General features: G+C 43.7%; 1 protein-coding gene across 1 annotated transcript in view; it reads right to left on the reverse strand.

The window, feature by feature from the left end:
* Positions 1 to 19,357, reverse strand: part of hecw1a (HECT, C2 and WW domain containing E3 ubiquitin protein ligase 1a) — a gene marked incomplete at both ends in the record, with an annotated part of 355,736 nt that extends 336,379 nt beyond the window's left edge. The window contains one exon of the mRNA XM_083631916.1: positions 19,328 to 19,357. Within this exon, the coding sequence (XP_083488042.1) occupies positions 19,328 to 19,357 (30 nt within the window). The remainder of the gene's footprint in view (positions 1 to 19,327) is intronic.
* Between the last annotated feature and the right edge of the window lie 1,589 nt (positions 19,358 to 20,946).

Here is a 20,946-nt window from a genome sequence, read left to right on the forward strand (position 1 = left end):
GGGAGGGGTAGGGAGAGGAGGGCCCTCCTCTCTCGGCATGTCCAGGAGTTATTGTATATTGTTATTGCGGTGGGCACGAAAGACCTCCTGTAACGGTCCTTGCTGCAGGGGAGCTCCATGATTTTGAGTATTTTTTGTAGCATCCTTCCCTCCACAACCACCTCCAGGGGCTCCAGAGTGGTTCCCAGCACAGAGCCTGCTCTCCTAAAAAGTTTGTTCAGTTTGTTAGGTCGCCGGCTCTGATGCAGTTGCCCCAGCAGGTGGCTGCGAAGAGAATTGCACTTGCTACCACAGACTGGTAAAAGATATGCAACATCTTGCTGCATACGTTGAAGGATCTGAGCCTCCTCAGGAAATAGAGTCTACTCTGCCCCTTCTTGTAGACAGCCTCGGTATTGCGTCTCCAGTCCAGTTTTTTGTCCAGGTGAACGCCCAGGTATTTGTAGCTGTCCACACTCACCACCTCCTCACCCCCGATGGAAATAGGGTTCGGCTCCGTGCTGGTCCCCCTGAAGTCCACAACCATCTCCCTGGTTTTGGACACGTTAAGGAGGAGGTGGTTTTCTCCGCACCAGTCCACAAAGCAGCCCACCAGTTCCCTGTACTCTGCCTCCTCTCCATCCCTGACACACCCCACAACTACAGAGTCATCTGAATATTTCTGCAGATGACAGGATACTGAGTTGTATTGGAAGTCAGAGGTGTATAGGGTGAAGAGGAAAGGTGAGAAAACTGTGGTCTGTCCGTCAGGTAGTCAATAATCCAGGAGGTTGTGGAGGCGTCCACCTGCATCCTTTGAAGCTTCTCACGCAGTCGTGCAGGCTGGATGGTGTTGAAAGCACTGGAGAAATCAAAGATTTCAGAAAGTGCCTGTACCTCGGCACTGGGCTGTATAAAGTGCCTGTACCTCCTCGGCACTGGGCTGTATAAAGTGCCTGTACCTCGGCACTGGGCTGTATAAAGTGCTGGTACCTCGGCACTGGGCTGTATAAAGTGCCTGTACCTCAGCACTGAGCTGTATAAAGTGCCTGTACCTCCTCGGCACTGGGCTGTATAAAGTGCCTGTCCCTCCTCGGCACTGGGCTGTATAAAGTGCCTGTACCTCGGCACTGGGCTGTATAAAGTGCCTGTACCTCGGCACTGGGCTGTATAAAGTGCCTGTACCTCGGCACTGGGCTGTATAAAGTGCCTGTACATCGGCACTGGGCTAGTGCCTGTACCTCGGCACTGGGCTGTATAAAGTGCCTGTACCTCCTCGGCACTGGGCTGTATAAAGTGCCTGTACCTCGACACTGGGCTGTATAAAGTGCCTGTACCTCGGCACTGGGCTGTATAAAGTGCCTGTACCTCGGCACTGGGCTGTATAAAGTGCCTGTACATCGGCACTGGGCTAGTGCCTGTACCTCGGCACTGGGCTGTATGAAGTGCCTGTACGTCGGCACTGGGCTAGTGCCTATACGTCGGCACTGAGCTGTATAAAGTGCCTGTACCTCGGCACTGGGCTGTATAAAGTGCCTGTACCTCGGCACTGGGCTGTATAAAGTGCCTGTACCTCGGCACTGGGCTGTATAAAGTGCCTGTACCTCGGCACTGGGCTGTATAAAGTGCCTGTACCTCGGCACTGAGCTGTATAAAGTGCCTGTACCTCGGCACTGGGCTGTATAAAGTGCCTGTACCTCAGCACTGGGCTGTATAAATCAATAGAAACATACCTCTAATAGCATCTGTATGCATATAGCATGTGATCAATGCTTCCTGAAGCTTCTGGTCTGGAAGTACACCCAGATTTATGTGCTCGCAGAGGACTCACTCCTGAGTCAGGCCTTCATACACACAGCATACAAACAATGCTGCAGTCTGTCTTCTACTCATGTCTGTCTCCAAGGAATATAGCAAGTTATAGTCTGTCTTCTCCTACTCATGTCTGTCTCCAAGGAATATAGCAAGTTATAGTCTGTCTTCTCATACTCATGTCTTTCTCCAAGGAATATAGCAAGTTCTCCTACTCAGGTCTGTCTCCAAGGAATATAGCAAGTTCTCCTACTCAGGTCTGTCTCCAAGGAATATAGCAAGTTATAGTCTGTCTTCTCATACTCATGCCTTTCTCCAAGGAATATAGCAAGTTCTCCTACTCAGGTCTGTCTACAAGGAATATAGCAAGTTATAGTTCCAGACAGTATGTCTTCTCCTGATGTCTGTCTCTCCAAGGAATATAGCAAGTTATAGTCTGTCTTCTCCTACTCATGTCTGTCTCCAAGGAATATAGCAGGCTATATGGACGATGATGTCACAGCACTGATGATGTCACAATGTCTATGGCATCAGTGATGTCATCAGTGACATCATGCTTGGCGAGCCCACGCAGCAGGTGAGCTTAGGGTTTCCCATACCCAAGTATCTCTAAAACTGCTATTTATTTAGGCCCAATCCTCATTCGCAATGATGCTTCTCTTCTCAGATGAAATACAGAGCTCTGGACACAAGGACAGATAGAAGATGAACATTTCACCTTTTCGCCAACTAGGGCGCTGCTAGATGATGTCACTAGGTTGACAGTACAGTACAATAGAGTACATAAGTGTACAGGCTAGCTAAGTGATTCCTTACTGTACTGTATGGTCAACCTAGTGACATCATCTAGCAGCGCCCTAGTTGGTGAAAAGCTGAAATGTTGTCCATATTTCTAGCAAATCTAGGTAAATTTCAGACTTGAAAGCAGTGTCTTGTCTTGTCTGAGGTGAAATGCAAATGAACTAGGGCTGCACGATATGAGGAAAAGCTGCGATGTGCGATAACACTGTTCAATATTGCGATGACGATATGACCTGCGATAAATAAAAAAATGCTATAAACAAAACAAAAATATTAACACGTTCACTGGCGTCGACGAGTTATCTCGTCAAAAAAAATCCAACGGTTGACTGCCGTGGACGAGTTATCTCGTCAAAAAAAAAAAAAAAAAAATTGACGGTGGGACGTGGATCAAACCCTTTTACATCTCCTATAAATATATGGGAGCTATTGAATGTGTATAACCTATTTTACCGACCCACTAAGTGGCGACAGTGCTCTCGAGAAAGCAGAGCAAAAACAGCAGCGTGAGGAAGCCATTCTCATGAAAATGGATTGGCGAAAACGCTTTCGCTTTCGCGCTGGGAGCTGGCGGTGGGGCATTCCAAAAATAGATTCTGGGTGCAACACACTTTGAAACACCAGCAGAAAGCCCAGAATCGCACGCAGCTTCATCAAAGCTCACAACCGAAAACCCAGAAACGAACGAGCCCCATCCAGACTCGCCCGACGAGCGGCCGCCAGCAGCCAGGCAGCACAGACAGGCAGCAGAGAGACTCGCCAGTGACAAACGCTGCAAAGCCACCAGAGACACACCCACGGAGGGAGGACTTTGAAGGAGAGGGGGGTGGGGGTGCTGTTATGGAGGAAATTACTGTTCAGAACTATATTGTTTAGATGTCTGATGTCTCACTGATGCCAAAAATAAATGGTTAAGGTGACTGTTCTGCCTGTTCTATCGAATCACGCACGCACGCACGCACACACGCACACACACACACACACACATACACACACAAACACAATACAGTATACACACTTGCCCAAGGGCACCCATAATCACAGGCACGTGAGGTGGTTCTAAAAATCCATTTATCTCAAAACTCTCTGAAAATCTCTGAAACCATGCTGTATTCAACTGCTAATGCCTACATAACAGAACATGATAAAAACTAACTCTTTTAGACAGAGAAAGCACACATTCTATTAGTTCTTTTGAGATATTTTGTGTTCACAAATAGTCCATGGGCCAAACACCAAAATTTCACATATCGGTACCACTCAAGTGGGCAAATTCTAATCATGATTTTTGAACATGTATATATCCATAGATGATATTTTAGTATGATAGCCTTTCCAGAATGGTAGCTTTCTCACGGTTATCAGCTCATGAAGTTAGCCAGCCCCTACAATAATTTGGATTCTAGGTGCCGATGCATATCCTATTCTAGGCTCTTTTTATGACCTTTACTCATGTTTGATGAGAATATCTTTGATAGAATTTTAAAGGGTAGCTTCCTAGCTTTCATTTAAGCTCAGTTTTGTGTCTCTCTGACAAATACAGAGGTCACAGGAGCTCCTCAAACTGTCAGTGACATTTGTTTTTCCACAATTTTCGTCTAAACTATAGTTTTATTTCAGCACTGTGGCATCTAGGAACATCAGAGATACAAACAACAAACACTGGAATACTCACAGGACTATAAGGATTCAGAAAAGGTATCATGTGCCCATACTATCCCATCGTGAGGGGTGAATGTGGCCCTTAAGGTAGAAGAATGACTTCTCAAGGGAAATGTGCCAGAGCCCTACATTTTTTTTATAAATCGGTACCAGCCAGGTGGGCAAATTTTACTTGTGATTTTTTTAAATTCATATACATCCCTAGATTATGTTTTTATGATAGACCTTGATGACTGGTAGCTTATTAGTGCTTATGGCCTCTTAAATTATGGACTGCTGTCGTTCAAAACTAGGAAAGTGCCCTCCCTGGAAATCATCTTTCTTTCATTATCCGTTGCCTAGGGTGTGTCTGGACTACTGTTAATTAGGGGTGTCACGATACACTCAGTTCACGATACGATACGTATCACGATACTGGGTTCACGATAACGATACGATACGATACGATTTTAACAATATTTTTTTAAACTTGAATAATGACAATATATGACTGGAAAAGTAGTATTTTATTTGAAATGCACAAATACAAAACATGCTGTTGTGGGAAATTGTTATTACAATAACAACTAGAAAAAACATGAGATTGGAGATAAGGCTTATCTTGAAATAGAATGAGTTACACCGTCACTTAGATTTACTTTGAACTAAAAGGTTTCTCAGCAGTATCAATTCTCATTATGCATCTTCAGTTTTTCTTCAAACTCAAACAACAAGACTTTTCTTAGTCTATTTTTTATGCTTCAGTTTTTCCTGTCAAGTAAACAGTTTTGCCAGAAACTCAATTGAATGGTTTCTCTCCTGTATAACTTCTCATGTGTCTCTTCAGAGACTTGTTCAACTGAACTACTTTCCACACATTGAACTTCAACAAACAAAGACGTTTCTTAGTCTATTTTTGGGGGGGGGGGGGGGGGGGGGGGGGAATTGCGATATGAGATTTCATCTCAACGATACATATCGTGACGTTTTACTATCGCGAAATTTCGTGGGACGATATATTGTGACACCCCTACTGTTAATATTACATAGATATAGGCAAACTATCCTATGATATTGTACATACTATACTATACTATAGTAGATATACTATGCTTGTCTACTAAAGTGGCACATTTCTCAGTCAAAAACAGAGTAAATTGACACGTTTCTCACTCAAAAATAGTTTTATTTGTGTTACATTATATGAACAGCCACATTCAAAATGTTTCCAGTCTTTCAGGACAATATTAGGACAATCTACCCTTCCTGAGACACCATGCCACCCACGAGGGCAACACCATCATCGTCATTCACATCTGAGTGTGCTGGTTGGCACATTTTTGTAGTTTGCACAGGTTTGTGCACTCTGGTGGTTTGCACGACCTCACACACTTGCAGGAGAGCAACTGCAAAACGGTCTGGTGCTGGGGAACCGCACATCCACTGGATTTCAAGCTGCCCCTCATCATCTGTGGTCCACCCATGGTCCTTGGGGCTTGGTACAGATGGCTGGGTTTGAAGAGACCGTCTAGAGATTGCAGTCTGATCTTTTGCATGAATGGAATGCATTAATAGCCAATCCTCAAATGGTGGAAGCTGGCTGGACTCGACCTCCCCACGTCTGGTGCAGAAAAGTTGGTATCGGAGGAGGTTGACATCTGTAATGTGTGTAGAGGGTACATATACGTAATACATGTGGCACATGATTTCCAGCAGCTTCTTGAAGAGCTCATTAGAGACATCCCAAGCACGGCCGAGCTCAAGGAAGGCTTCTTGATATGTCCTGTCTGTTCAGGGTGCCCACTTTTCCGTGTCCTGCAAATACGCTGACAGTGTTGCAGCCAGTGAACGTGTGCATGCCAATCAAGGCGCCAGCAATACTATCACCGCATGATTTGCATAGTTTGGTGATGTCCTGGAACATTGTCTTGTTCTGTGTTCCACATTTTTGGTACATTGGGCATGGGATGTCCTTGCTCCAACCCAGAGTCAGTAGCAGGACATCTGTGTCTGCCATGATGATCACTGCCTTGAAGCCAGACTCTGCTACATGGAGAGCATGCATTAGCATGCAGGTGTCAGCTTCTTCCTGAGAGGATTTGAGCTGTGTTACCTCCTCCCATTGGTTCCTGTTGATTTTGAAGCAGACTACTTCACAGGTAACATATAAGGCCTTGTCTTGTAGTTTATATCTGTGTTTGGGTCCTTTCCATTCCTCAAACAAGAATTTGATCAGACTGACTTTGCTGGCAGCGCTGTAGAGCAGTTTCCTCCACTGCTGGATGTTGTGGCTGGAATCATGCAGGTTAGCTACATCTGGCGGGGCAACAGTTGCAGTTGACAAGCTGACAAACTCATATTGATCTGGACTGAGTGGATTCACAAAGGAGTTTCCCATGATATCAACAATGGACTGTACTTTAAGGACCATAGGTGGACCACAGATCATGAGGGGCAGCTTGAAATCCAGTGGATGCACGGTTCCCCAGCACCAGGTGCCGTCTTGCAGTTGCTCTCCTGCAAGTGTGTGAGGTCGTGCAAACCACCAGAGTGCACATGTCTCAATAACGGTCTGAAATGCACAAACCTGTGCAAACTACAAACATGTGCCAACCAAGACAGTGAAGAAGAGCTTGCTGCACAGCTGACAGACTCAGATGTGAATGACGATGATGGTGTTGCCCTCGTGGATGACATGGTCTCAGGAAGGGTAGATTGTCCTAATATTGTGTTGAAAGACTGGAAACATTTTGAATGTAGCTGTACATATACCGTAACACAAATAAAACAATTTCTGACTGAAAAGCGTGCCAATTTACCCTCTTTTTGACTGGGAAATGTGCCAATTTAGTAGACAATTAAGTATAGCATATATATCTATCTATCTAGTATACTATAGTATGGTATGGTATGTATAGTATCATAGGATAGCATGCCTATATCTAGACATGTAATATTAACAGTTAGCAGACACGCCAGGGAGAGGATATAATGAAAGAAAGATGATTTCCCATAATTCCCATAAGTCCATAATTTAAGAGGGGTGGTTAAGCACCAATAAGCTACCATGGTCATAGGAATTTAAAAAAATCACAAGTAGAATTTCTCCACCCGGATGGTACCGATATCTTACATTTTGGGTTCTGGCCCATTTCCCTCAAGAAGGCATTCTTCTACCAAATTCAAAGGGCAAAATTCACCCCTCACGATGGGATAGTATGGGTTCATTATACCTTTTCTGAATCCTTTAGTCCTATATGAGTATTCCAGTGTTTGTTGTTTGTGTCTCTGATGTTCCTAGATGCCACAGTGCTGAAATAAAGACTATAATTTAGGTGAAAACTGTGGAAAAATGAATGTCACTGACACTTTGAAGAGCCCATGTGAGCTCTTTATTTGTCAGACAGACACACAACTGAGCTCAAATGAAAGCTAAGAAGCTACCCTTTACAATGTTGTCAAACATGTTATCATAGAACATGGTTAAAGGTCCTGAGCCTAAAATAGGTTATGGATCAGCACCTAGAATCGAATTTATTGTAGGGGTTTGCTAACTTCATGAGCCGATAACTGTGACAAAGCTGCCATTCTGCAAAGGCTATCATACTAAAATATCATCTATGGATATATACCTGTTCAAAAATCATGATTAGAATTTGTCCACTTGAGTGGTACCGATATGTGCAATTTTTGTGTTTGGCCCATGGACTAAATAGGGGAAAATAAGAAAATGTCCAATAAATATGAAAAGCTACTCCTGTGGAAAGGCTATGATATATTAATTTACTTATATTGACCCTATAAACAATTTAGTATAGGTAAAGTTTTGCCCACCCATATGGTACCGATATCTGGTCTGGCCCAAGGACTAAAAGTCCTAGGAGAAAATAATCCTCGGCTCTTGAAAGATGAGCCAGAATCCTCAAAAAAACCCTTGGCAGAAGCTACCTACTGATTGGAAAAAAGTGTTGGCAGTGAATGTGTTAAAGGGTACATATTAGCTATAGTAGCATGTCATTCTGCTTTAATAGACAGCTAACATAGACCCAAAACATTGAATAGCCTATGTCTATTAAATAAAGAAATTGAACAATTATTTATATTCAAACAAGCTTTTATTGAACATAAGATAGCACTTGTCTTGAATTGCACTTGAATTGCACAAGGCACGAGGTAGGCTACATTCTCTGCAAGTCTTCAAAAGCTTTTTTTTTTGTTTCATTCAACAGATCACTTTCAACTTAGTACATTCCAGACCGGTGGCTGGCTACCGTGTAAACAACAGAACATTAACTTAAATAACACATACAGTAACTAAGAAAGTAAAGTTCAATTTCCCCAGATCTTATTTTCTTTTAAACTCTGCTCCCTTTAAAATATTTTCATATATCAACTCTTTTTCTCAACTAAAAAAATATCTGGGGGAAAACATCAATAACAAAATAAATGAATTACTGTAAACATGGCAATTGGCAAATATAAATTAAACAAGGCCTTTTAAAATAACTAATGTCTCCCGTTGTAATGAATATGATCAAGGCCCGCCATCACCATGCCTAAAGGTTACAGACATCTGTAGTATAAGGGAGAAAACTGAAATAAGATTAGGACCACGGCACTAAATCAAGAGAAAGCTAGATTTCAAAAAAGGAAAGGGAAACTAGGGACCTTGGTTCTTCTCTCTCCCCCCTGGTGGAGTCACTCAGCCAGTCCTTGCTAAAAACCTTTTAAGAACATCACTGAATCACTGAGTGGCCAAACTGGCCATTTTAAAGGAAGTCCTGTCACTGTAATATTCAGTTGGGAAATAATTAACTTACTGTTGGTGTACAAGTGACTACTAGTGAAACCCACTGTGTGTGCCACACTTAATAGAAATCTCTATCTATCCACCACCTAGCTACAGTATATTTAATCAGTCTATCCACCACCTAGCTACAGTATATTTAGTCAGTCTATCCACCACCTAGCTACAGTATATTTAGTCAGTATATCCACCACCTAGCTACAGTATATTTAGTCAGTCTATCCGTATCCACCACCTAGCTACAGTATATTTAGTCAGTCTATCTACCACCTAGCTACAGTATATTTAGTCAGTCTATCCACCACCTAGCTACAGTATATTTAGTCAGTCTATCCACCACCTAGCTACAGTATATTTAGTCAGTCTATCCACCACCTAGCTACAGTATATTTAGTCTGTCTCCACCACCTAGTAGCTACAGTATATTTAGTCAAAGCATCTGAATTCTGTAGCAGTGTTGTTAGCCTTGATTTTGAAGCCTGCATTATATTTTTCCACATTTTGCCTTTTTCTTCCTTCCAAAACTCTCTTTTACTGTACACTTCTCTAGTCTAGTTATGAGTCTCTTAGGGCAAGTTCTTGGCCAAGAAGACCAACATGTTTACTTTGCTAGGTTTCAAGCATGAGCGTTGACATGTAACCACATTCCCTGATGCGCTGAAGAGCCTCTCTGAGGGTGAACTAGTGGCTGGTATACAAAGATACTGCCGAGCTACTTTGGTCAGCCTTGGGTAGGTGTCCTTGTGGAGTCTCCACCAAGCCAAAGGGTCTGCCTCACTGTCAATGGTGGGGGACAGCAAGTAGCTGCTGAGTTCAGCTTCAACAACTTGTTCCAGCTGCATGGATGCTGTGGGAGCTGGACGTGGATTTGTTTTGAGCAAACTGCCCAGTGATGGCTTTGCCTTCTTGTTGCTGGCTGGATCCATGGCTCCGGCCTCCGTGTCAGGTCTCCTCTCCTATAACAGAGAGACAAGAATACAAAGAAAAAGACATGTTCCATTTAGATAAGGCACCATCTGATGATTACTCTGTGTGTGCGTGTGTTTGTGTGTGTGTGCGTGTGTTGTGTGTGTGTGTGTGTGTGTGTGTGTGTGTGTGTGTGTGTGTGTGTGTGTGTGTGTCTCGAGCCCCACCTGGTTTGGCATTCTGTTTTGAGTTGGTGCTCTGGGAGGCTGTGCTTCTTTTGTGCTTCTTTCAGTGCTTGCTTCTGCTTCCAACTATGGGAGAAATGTCCCACCACTTTTTGCAAACACCAGCAGCACGGACTATGCGGTTGTCATCTTTAACAGCATTTTCTGGAAAGAAGACATGAAAACACTTTTTAAAAAGTATTAAAACCCTGGCAGTAATCATTTTTAGCCCAACTGCATATACAATTCAGGGGGACTATGAGACAGACTCCCATAATGTGACATTTAGTAGTAGTAGTTGTAGGCATGTGTCAGAATTAGCCCAAAAGGTTCAACTAATATTATAATTCTCTTTACATGTGTGCATTGATTAGTGCAATAATAGGCCTATTCAGACACTTGCCTAAATCGTGTTTTCCCCCCCGTTTTTGGCAAGATTGGCCTAAAATAAAGCCAATTAGATCTCATTTGACTGTAAAATGCATTTGAAAACACTAGGCTAAGATTCATAGAACTGGCATGATTGTATCAGTATGTCAATTTATAAACCTTTTGTAATAGGACTGAAATATATCACAATAATGTCAGGTAAAGCACATTCATTTATTTTACACTTACCGATGGCCAGATGGAGTCGGTGGCCAAAACATTGAAGTCTGGTCCATACATTCAGTTCCATGGCCTTCACAACATTTGACCCGTTGTCGGTGGTGAAGCACACAAGCTGATCTTCCCGCAAATGCCAGCTGGCCAGAGCCTGACGCAGTCCAGATGCGATGTTCTCTCCGGTGTGTTGATCGGGGAAGTAGGCTGTCATTAGGCATCGTGTTTTCAGTGCAAACTCCTCATCCAAGAAATGTACCGTTAGGCTGATGTGAGGTTCTGTCGTTCGACTGGACCAAAGGTCTGCGGTGCAGGCGTAGTGTTCAGCTTGACTCACTTCTGTCGCCACAGCCTCCCTGCGGGTCTCGTACATTTTGGGGATGGCAACCTTGGAAAAATGATTCCTTGATGGAATCTGGTGTCTCCGGTCCAATTTGTTTATCAGCCCCTTAAACCCGTCTTTGCCCACTGTGCAAATAGGCATCATGTCCTTCATCAAACAACGAGTTATGGAGTCTGTTATTTCTTTGTGGCGTTTGGATGTTGTCTCGTAAGGAGTCACGCCCGCTAAACTCCAAGAAATTGACGGTTGCTGCAATCGCTTCTTGCTGCTACTCGACGTTGTTGGCGTTGCGGCTTGGCTTTCTTGTAATTGTTTGTGCAGTTCTTTGTGGTTATATTGCAGGTGGTGATGAAGATTTGTTGTGTTACCCTCGAAGTTGCTACAACAGCACCGCATGTTTTACACAGTACCTGTGTTTGCAGCGTGTCATCTCGTTTAAATCCGAAGTGATTCCAAATCAGTGAAGTGCTGTGCCTTTTCGCCATAAGGACAAGGTCTTCATCAGAATCAATCACATTTTCAACGCCGTTCTCTCCTTCTTCATCAGCCATTGTGCTGGAAAACTACGCTATCATCACACGTGCCGCTGATAAGCTAACGTGAGCTCCTCCGAGTTAGCTCTAGCTAGAGACGAGTGAGAGCAGATAGATAGACACCCAACTCCATGCTACCGCATGCTTGCTACGCCAAATGGTACTCTTCCGGTTTCTTCTGGTCATCAGCTTGTGATTGGCTGGTTTGTCAATGACGCGGCGAAAACACAGATACAGGAAGTCACTCGAAGTGAAGTGTCTTGCTTTGATAGTGTCTTTGGTGAGAGCAGCTTTTGGCTGCATGTGAAAGACATGAAAGAGCATTTAACTCTGTTTTTTTTATTGCGATAACACGTGACTTTGATGACGATGAATATACGATTTATCGTGCAGCCCTAAAATGAGAACTAGAGTCATATGATCAAATGGTTCATAACTAGGGCTGGGAATCACCAGATGCCCACGATACGATACTAAAACGATACTTGAGTCACAATACGATAGTATTGCGATATTGCCGATATTGCGATATATTGAATATTGCGATATATTGAATATTGCGATATATTGCGATTTCTTACTTTTTCAACTGCAAATTATGTCCCCAAAGGAAAACTTTGTCAACATCTGGTTTATATAAGAACAATTTTCCAGTCTGTACATCTGACTTCAACCATTGTCAAGTAGACAGACCAACAACTTTCATAAAGTCATGTCATAGTTGCATGCACCTGACAAACTGAACTGTTTGTTACAGTCTACTTACAGTCCACCTTAACTGGATGTGTGTGTGGACTACTGTACTTAGGTAGTTTTTGAACAATGCAACTTCACTTCACTTGCACAAAACATCTTGTGCAGCCCATTCAGTAACTGGGGAATTTGTAAATGACTGGTATGACAAAACTGTTACTGTTAAAACAAAATGAAAATATGCTACCGTTTACTGCTGGCCTTGGAACGAAAGTTTATAGCAGCCCGGTGGCCTGGCATGACATGACCTGCAAAAAAAAAACAACAACACACATTTGCAATATTGATACTTGGCGTCCAAATATCGATACAATATCGTCAGGCAAAACATCGCGATACTATGGTGTATCGATTTTTTACCCCACCCCTATTCATAACCTCTTTAAATTAGGGATGCACCGAACGATCGGCACGTGACCGGAAATGGCCGATTTTCACGTGATCGGCCTCGATCGGTGATCTGCGCCGGTCACTCTAAATAGCCGATTCTGTGAGCCGATTTTCACGTGACGTGCGCGCACCCCAAAGCACCGAGACAGGCACCCAGCCACCACACCACACACGCCAGCATACATACCTTCCTCGTTGTGGAATTTTTTCACCGTCAGTGAAGTAGACAAAGCTCGCAGTTTGTCACACATGCAAGTCTAAAAATAAGCCGTGGAGACAGAGGTGCAGCCGAGTCCCGCTCGGCTGGAGTCCAGTCTGAGCGGCTCGCTTCACCTCACTGGCCCCCCTCTCTCTGCTCTCTCTCCCCAGGAAGCAGCGCTGCTGCACCCGGCCACAGCGCACAGCCGGCTTGGTGAGGTGAACGTGAGCATTGTGTCCAGTATAACCATTCCCCGACCTGCCTTCTCCATTCCACATCAGCGCTGCTGCCTCAGCCTGTCAGTCATGTTGTAACGTGGATACAGGAGAGACTATTTGTTTCGTATTGCAAATAGAACGACGGACATAATAATAAAAATGCATCGGACTCACAAGTGTGCAAGGTTTTCTGTGCGTGACAATCTTTTTTCGGATGGCAGATTTAAAAAAAACGCATACGAAATTTCGGACTGTGTGTAAACTCCGCCTGATATTCAGAAGAACGTTACTGTAACTCATAAACTCATTTCCCCTCTACTCAAGAGGACTGGTCTGGAGCCAGGCTATAAACTCCTTGTCCATGGATCATTTTGATGTTCTGTTGCACCTGTTTTCTTTTGGAAAAGTAAATGCATGATAGCTGTGGGATATAGGCTATTGGATTTTATTAAATTTTTGTATTCATTGTATTTGCACAAAAAAGCTCTGTCCAGTAACCTGGAACTAGGGGTGCACCGATCGATCGGCACGCAATCTGTATCGGCCGATTTTGACCTCAAATATGTGATCTGCTGCTGCAGATATTTCTTTATTGTCGCCGATTGCATAGCCGATCATGCTGCACGTGAGAAACATGAGGCAGCCCATTTTCATGTCTTCAATGTCTATCGTTTAACTTTCATATTGTGCTCTAACGTTTATATCATTGTGTTGCAAAGCACACGCTTTGCTTTCGTCAGTGTGCTCACCTCCACACACCGCACCAGAATGTCAACACACCCCTTGCATCTTTGAATCACACAAATCAGCTGGTGATTAGAGCAGACTCAGCAGAGAGAAGTTACCTCCAGTCCTCCCGCCTACCGAGGCATTTGCATGCTGTTAAGTCCGTGTTTGATCCATATTTGCGTGTATCCTCCTAACGTTAACTCATTGAGTGCCAAGGACGAGTATGTTCGTCAATTCAGATACTAACGTAGAGTGCCAAGGACGAGTATGTTCGTCAATTGCGTTTTTTGACGGTGGGACGTGGATCAAAGCCTCAGGCATCTCCTGTACAAATATTGTAGCTATTGAAGGTGTATAACCTATTTTACGGACTCATTAGGTGGCGACAGTGCTCTCCAGATTAGAGAAAGGTCCGGAAAACAGCAGGAAAAACCCCCGTGATGAAAGAGAAACCGCTCATGCTGCAGCCAGAGCCATATAGATTGCTCTGTCTGCAGCTGACGTTGGCTGCGAACAGCAGTCAATCCGCGCCCACAACTGAGCCCCTCTGCCTCTGTCTGTCTGTCTGCATAGTTTCTCCACACGATTAGCCGCCAGAAAGGCAGCACCCGACGCCGAAGGGCCAAACCTTTCCCTGCAGTCCGGTTTGGCATTTCCGTGTCGCGCTGGGAGCCGGCGCACAAAAACGGAGCGCTCCGAAAATAGACTGGGTGCGTGTTAGGCTGTGTGTTAGTGTGGGGAGGAGTTTGCAGCTGAGGGGGGGAGAGGGGGGTGGGGCACGCAGGGCACCACACAACTACACCACGTCACTACATCAGAAAATGTTAGCTTCAGACTCAGTGAATGTGCTTGAAATGCTTCATTTCACAAAAGGCGGAATAACTCAGCTTCTAATTTGAAACGTGTCTGTTTGCTCAAAACAACCTATCTTCTCCGGCTCATAACTAAAGAACGGAAAATGGTATCAATAAACTTTTTTTTGCAGATGATAGAAGAGAGTCTCATCGTTCTTTGTGCGTGTTCGCTGTTTACATAGTAATATCACACAATATTCTGTGGGCCTCGAGAAATCACTGAAAACGCTCTGAAACTCTGGCACTGGGAGCGTCCGTTCTCCAAAAGTGGCTGGCACTCAATGAGTTAATAGCTCCGGTTAGCTTTAGCCGCTTTAGCTTAATCGATAAAATAGTTAACTTGGGTCGAAGTTATTTTTCTTGTGTAACAGGGAAATCCCGGAAAATGGAGTATTTTTGTTGAGTGAACTGAACTGCATTGAACTGGTAACATGGAAATCCCGAAGTGGAATGATTTTTGTTCTTTTATAAACTGAACTGAGGGAACTGGACTACTACTAGCCATTTAGTTCAACACAGTCTTGTGCTCCAATTATCTCACACACAAAAAATCATGTTGGCGTAGGGCTGCACGATATTGGAAAAAACTGACATTGCGATATTCCCCGCCCCTGCGATATATATTGCGATATGAAAAAATACAGATTTTCACCAGATTACCAGAATAGCTCTATTTTAAAGAAAAGAATACTTCTAGAATGATTGGGATGATTTTGTAGAGGAGTCCATCTGATTTTGGAGGGGAAATTAGGTATTTTAATGTTTCTCAACCACTGGGCTGTCGCCTACTGTAGGCCTCAGAGCGTCATCTATCAGGGTGCATACACATTTTGACCAATGGATTTCCATGACTTAGGCTACATACATGAAAAAGTGAGTGAGTTATGACATTCTACTTTAAAATGTCACTAGCCTACACTTCACTTAGTGTAATGCAGCCTTTAAAACCAGGGAAAGACAACATGTATGCTGTATCACCATATTACCATATCCAACATCTAAGACCATATAGTCTCATATCACAATATTGATATACAATTGATATATTGCCCACCCCTAATATTGAGTGCCAGAATCTACCTCCCAATGATGCTATTTGCAGAAAAACATTAGATTTCATTGATTATAATCACTGCTTTCAACTTCTTTCGTTCTTCTAACGTTTCAATAAATCAACAATGAAACACCCCTGCCACTTTACACACTTGGTCTGACCCCCCGGAAACCCCCTCCAGAAACGACCAAGTGGTACACTCCGCATCTGCGGAGTTCCGGTTTTTGAGCGCAAGGCTGGCAGTACAGAGAGACGAGGATTCACATGCAGCCGACCGGTGACAAACAATTCATTCGTGAAAAGTAATAAATATACATTTAATTGCCCAGATATGTCTCTTCTCTTTTTATTTTCACTGACATGTTTTGTGTAAATAAGTCGCTATGTATGATTAACTCTACCGTAACGTTACTGCTATCATGTGATGCAACATCAGAGACTTGAAGGGGAGAGACAGCCACAGTGATAACACGGACAACTTCTCAGTAATCACTTTAGCCTTCGTGTCATAAGTTGCGGTCTTGCTTTTTGGTGTTTCAAGAGTAAATATCTCCACTCCACGGACATGTTGAGTTACAGCAGCCAGCCTGCTGTATGCGAGTGCGCTGCAAACTGTGGACAAGTCCGCCTCCGCAATCACATCGTTTACAGACGGCTACTGTCAGCAACGAAACATAAGCAAAAGATAATTCAATTTAGGTCTCTGTGCATGTTTGTTGTGTTGAAGCTAAGCACTAAATGAGTGAGTACAGTAGCGGGGCGTCTCTCTCCTTTGAGAGAGCCTGCATTTCACTCAGTAGGCTACCCCTAAAGTGAGAGTTTATCAAGCAACATGACGAGTTAATTTGCTTTTGACATTGCACGTCCTGCGATGTGACTATCGCGCATGCGCACATTGCGATGACGATGTGTAAACGATATATCGTGCAGCCCTATGTTGGCGGTTTCCTTTAGCCTACAAAATATAAAATATTGATGTAGAAAAAAAAGAAAATGTGCTGCACTTTCAATTTGATGCATGAAATGTAGGCCTATATGTAAAATGGAAACTGTTCTATAATAGACTGCTATAGCTGCTTACAAAATAAATAAATAAATATATATATATATATATATATATATATATATCGGTGATCGGTAATCGGTAATCGGTGATCGGTCGATGATCGGATGGGCAGATATTTCTCATAGGTGATCGGCAATCGGTGATCGGTGGCAAAAAACGTGATCGGTGCACCCCTACCTGGAACACTTTTATTTTGAGATGTGTTTGAGTGAGATGGTCCTACTTCATGCAAATGATAAGAATTGTTATATGAATCCTAATTTTCAAACAAAGTTACAAAAACGTTTGTGTAAGCTGTCAATTGTTGTTCTTTAAAAGAAAATCGGAATCGTCAAAAATCGGTATCGGCGAGTCAGACTATTCAAAAATCGGAAATCGGAATCGGCCAAGAAAATGGCAATCGGTGCATCTCTACTTTAAATCTGTTTTGCTTCGTATTTCTTCTATACAGTGTAAAGGACAACGGTATGAAATAGTAGAGCTTACATTTGAATTTCACTGAATTGCTTTGCACGTGTAAAACGTGACATTTTTAATTAGATTAAAGTTTTTAAAGGACAGCCTTGACTACGCATTTCCGGATGCTGACATGTTTATGAGGCAAATAAATTGTCATTTTAGCTATATATACTGACATTTTGAGCTTACTTTGACCACAAACGATGGACTGAGCCTCTGGTATTCTTCATGGGCAAATGTGCCATGGTAGCCTCAACGCGAGACTCATCAGTCATTCTTCCTTCTTCGTCTCAGATGCTATATCCACTGGGAGGTCGGCTCAAATGGCTGCACACGATATACACGTTATTAATCACAATAAAACTATACCTCCCTCCGACCCAATGTTGTTATCCAAGTATTTGGGGCCATGGTATTCCAAAATATTCCGTAGTTTCCAATACCGAGCCCATTCACATGCCGGAGCCCATGGTCTGATGCTGAAAATTGTAAACTGCAGTACACCAGCAAACCACTGAGCACCAAGCTAAAAACTTCGGCAATGGCATGTGAATAAGGGCTCGGTATTGGAAACTACAGAATATTTTGGAATACCATGGCCCCGAATACTTGGATAACAACACTGTGTCCGAGCTGGAGGTAGGTACAGTTGTATTGTGATTGATAACATGTACTGTATATAGCGTGCAGCCATTTGAGCCAACCTCCCAGTGGATATAGGAGCCTCTGAGACGAAGAAGGAGGAATGACTGATGAGTCTTGTGTTGAGGCTAATGCCATGGTAGGCTCCATACTTGGACAAGGTGTTACTCCAACACAAACTATTATGTCACATTTGCTGTGGCTTTTATGGGACAATTATCATCCCTAATTTGCACCCCAAAAAAATCAAGGGAGAAATATACATACATGTTTAAAATAGCATCGAGGGAAGTAGTGGAGGGTGAACCCACCATGATATGAAATTCAAAAGTATAGGCTTGGCCTACATAATAGTAAAAAGGTATTTTAAATACCAAATTGTTTAGGCTACCTTAGGCAAATCACCAACTTACTGGAGGCCATAGTTTACCTTTACCCACATTGTTATTAACTACTACATCACTGATAATATGTAGGCCTGCAATCGAAATCAAGTCGACTAGCCTATGTAACATTATAGGCTACCTAATTATGTGCTTTTCTGACCATATTGGTTTGTTATTGGTGGCTATTCTCTTATCATGGTTACTGACTGGCGTTGATAGTTTAGTATTTGTTTTGTTTATCACCACTGATGGTGGCACCAAACAGAAAACAGAGGAAAACACACTTCATCAATGTGTTCAAACAATAGCCTAGCTGGTGGTGTGTGTTGTTTAAGAGGATTTCCAGGCCGGGGATCCCCACCAACACAAAGAGGGCAGAGGGATGACAGTCTCTCCTGAGCGTCTCGCATGCTCAGAGTCAGAGGACATGTCTTCTCTCCTGAGCGGAGAGACGTCACGCCAAACTCCATTCAACAAATCTGCCTTTTTTCCCCCTGGTTCAACTCTAAATGCACATCTCATAAAATATGACTCAAGATCTTTTCTGAATCTGAAAGATTCAATTCTGCAGACATGGGCCAACAACACACTAGTCTAGGCTTTAACATTGACATATTTTAGAATTTGTCCCGTTGTCCGTCGTTCCCATAAATCTTCCACCAAAACCGTACGGCTTACGTGAAGCGATTCTTATAGCTGAAATGGAATTGGAATTAATTGCTGCATGGTGTATTGTACGTATGCCGTATTGAAGAGTGCATCCCAGCGATTAAGATAAGGTATGTTCATGTTGTACCGTGGCTGTATCTTTACGATAAGCAGGTCCACATTTCACTGTCAGATGTTTGAATGGAGGTCGGCCTGGAGCCTGGGCCGCTGCTGGCTGACTGACACACATCACCAAAACAGCCACATGAAGGCGACCTACCTGGGATAAAACGACCTGCCGCTGAATCATCCTCCACCGGTCACATTTAGATCCAGGAGTGGTCCACGGCTGCTAATTCCCACCGAGCTGCATGTTGTCGGTAATGGAGAGGACAAACAGCGCGACACAAATCCCTATTCGCATCCTCTCCTGTCTGTGGACCAGTGTCAAGCTAGCCAAAATACAACTTCCTGTCCTAACCTTCAAAATAAAAACGCTTACCAACGAACGTGTTTTAGAGCAATACCAGATTAACCAAGAAATTGAAATTTTATTTGCTATTTTTAGAGCCACTGCGGCCACTGCGCGGCCTCGCCTATAGCTCGGCCTAGCCAGCCCTATTGGCGCGTGCGTGTGTGTGTTGCTCACTAAATGTTATTGCATCAGTAGTCTCGCTGGCCAGCCTCCTCTCCCTTCCGTGAGAGTCATGGCTGCAGAAACAGGCTACTGGGATAAGCCCTCCCTTGCTCCCCATGTTTCAGTCGCGGCCGGATGTTCGCTCCCGGCTTATTACAAGCTCTGTCATTGGCTCCGACCATGTCAATCAGAGCGGCTTCTCCTCCCTCCTCCCTGTGTGTCGCTGTAAACAGTGCCCTGCCGCCTCAGTGAAAACAACAACGCTAACTAGCTAACAAGCTAACGGCAGAAACATACACGGTAGCTCGCTGAAAATGGCAAGTTGGATTGTTGGAAGCTATTTTCCAAGGGCACTGCCGCTAAGCGCCGCCCATCGCAATCCCACAATGGAGACCTGCGCCGCCAGACTCTTCTCACGGTAGGGAGGGGAGGCTGGCCAGCGAGACTATTGCATGATCAATGATGTCACAATGCCTTCTTGTGTGTGTGCATGTGTGTGATCCGTTATGATATCACTGATAACATCATCAGTTTGTGTGTGTGTGCCCCCCTATGACATCACTGATATGTCTTGTCACAATGCCTCTTTGTGTGTGTGTGTGTGCGTGCGTGTGTGTGTGTGTGTCTCCTTATGACATCACTTTTGACATCATCGTTGATGACATCGTCAATATGGCATCACTGATGACATCACATCATTAGCTAATTAGCCTAATTAAAAAATCCGGCTCCATCAGGTGCCCTTTACAAACCCTGAAGGTTTCAGCCCGATCGCACGTAAAACAGCATAGCTGTGGCCGAACATAGAACTTGAAACAAACAAACAAACAGACAGACAAAGTCCACATACTCAATTGACCAATCGCTAAGCCCCACCCCCCGTGCTCACTCAGACAAACACAAGGCATGCTGACTAGAATAAATGGCAGCCGTCACTGTCAAAGTTATATCCCAAGAGGCTCTAAACAACTTTTTGAGGCCTGATATCGTCTAGACCAGTGGTTCTCAACTGGTGGGTCGGGACCCAAAAGTGGGTCGCGGGGCTGTTTTGAGTGGGTCGCGGATGTGTGCATGAAAAAAAAGTTATTCTACTCCTTGAGGATGCCGGCGTCCACGGCCAACATTGCTGTCTTTCAGAGCCTGTAGCTCAGGCTCATTTTTAAAGCCAGATATGCTATCCTGAAACTAGAAGACCTAAGACCAAACATGTCATGCTAGCTGCAAGGATGACCAGTTTGAACTTGTTTAAAAAGCATATAGGC

The sequence above is a fragment of the Poromitra crassiceps genome, assembly GCF_964638095.1.
Source record: "Poromitra crassiceps genome assembly, chromosome: 2".
Lineage (NCBI taxonomy): Eukaryota > Metazoa > Chordata > Actinopteri > Beryciformes > Melamphaidae > Poromitra > Poromitra crassiceps.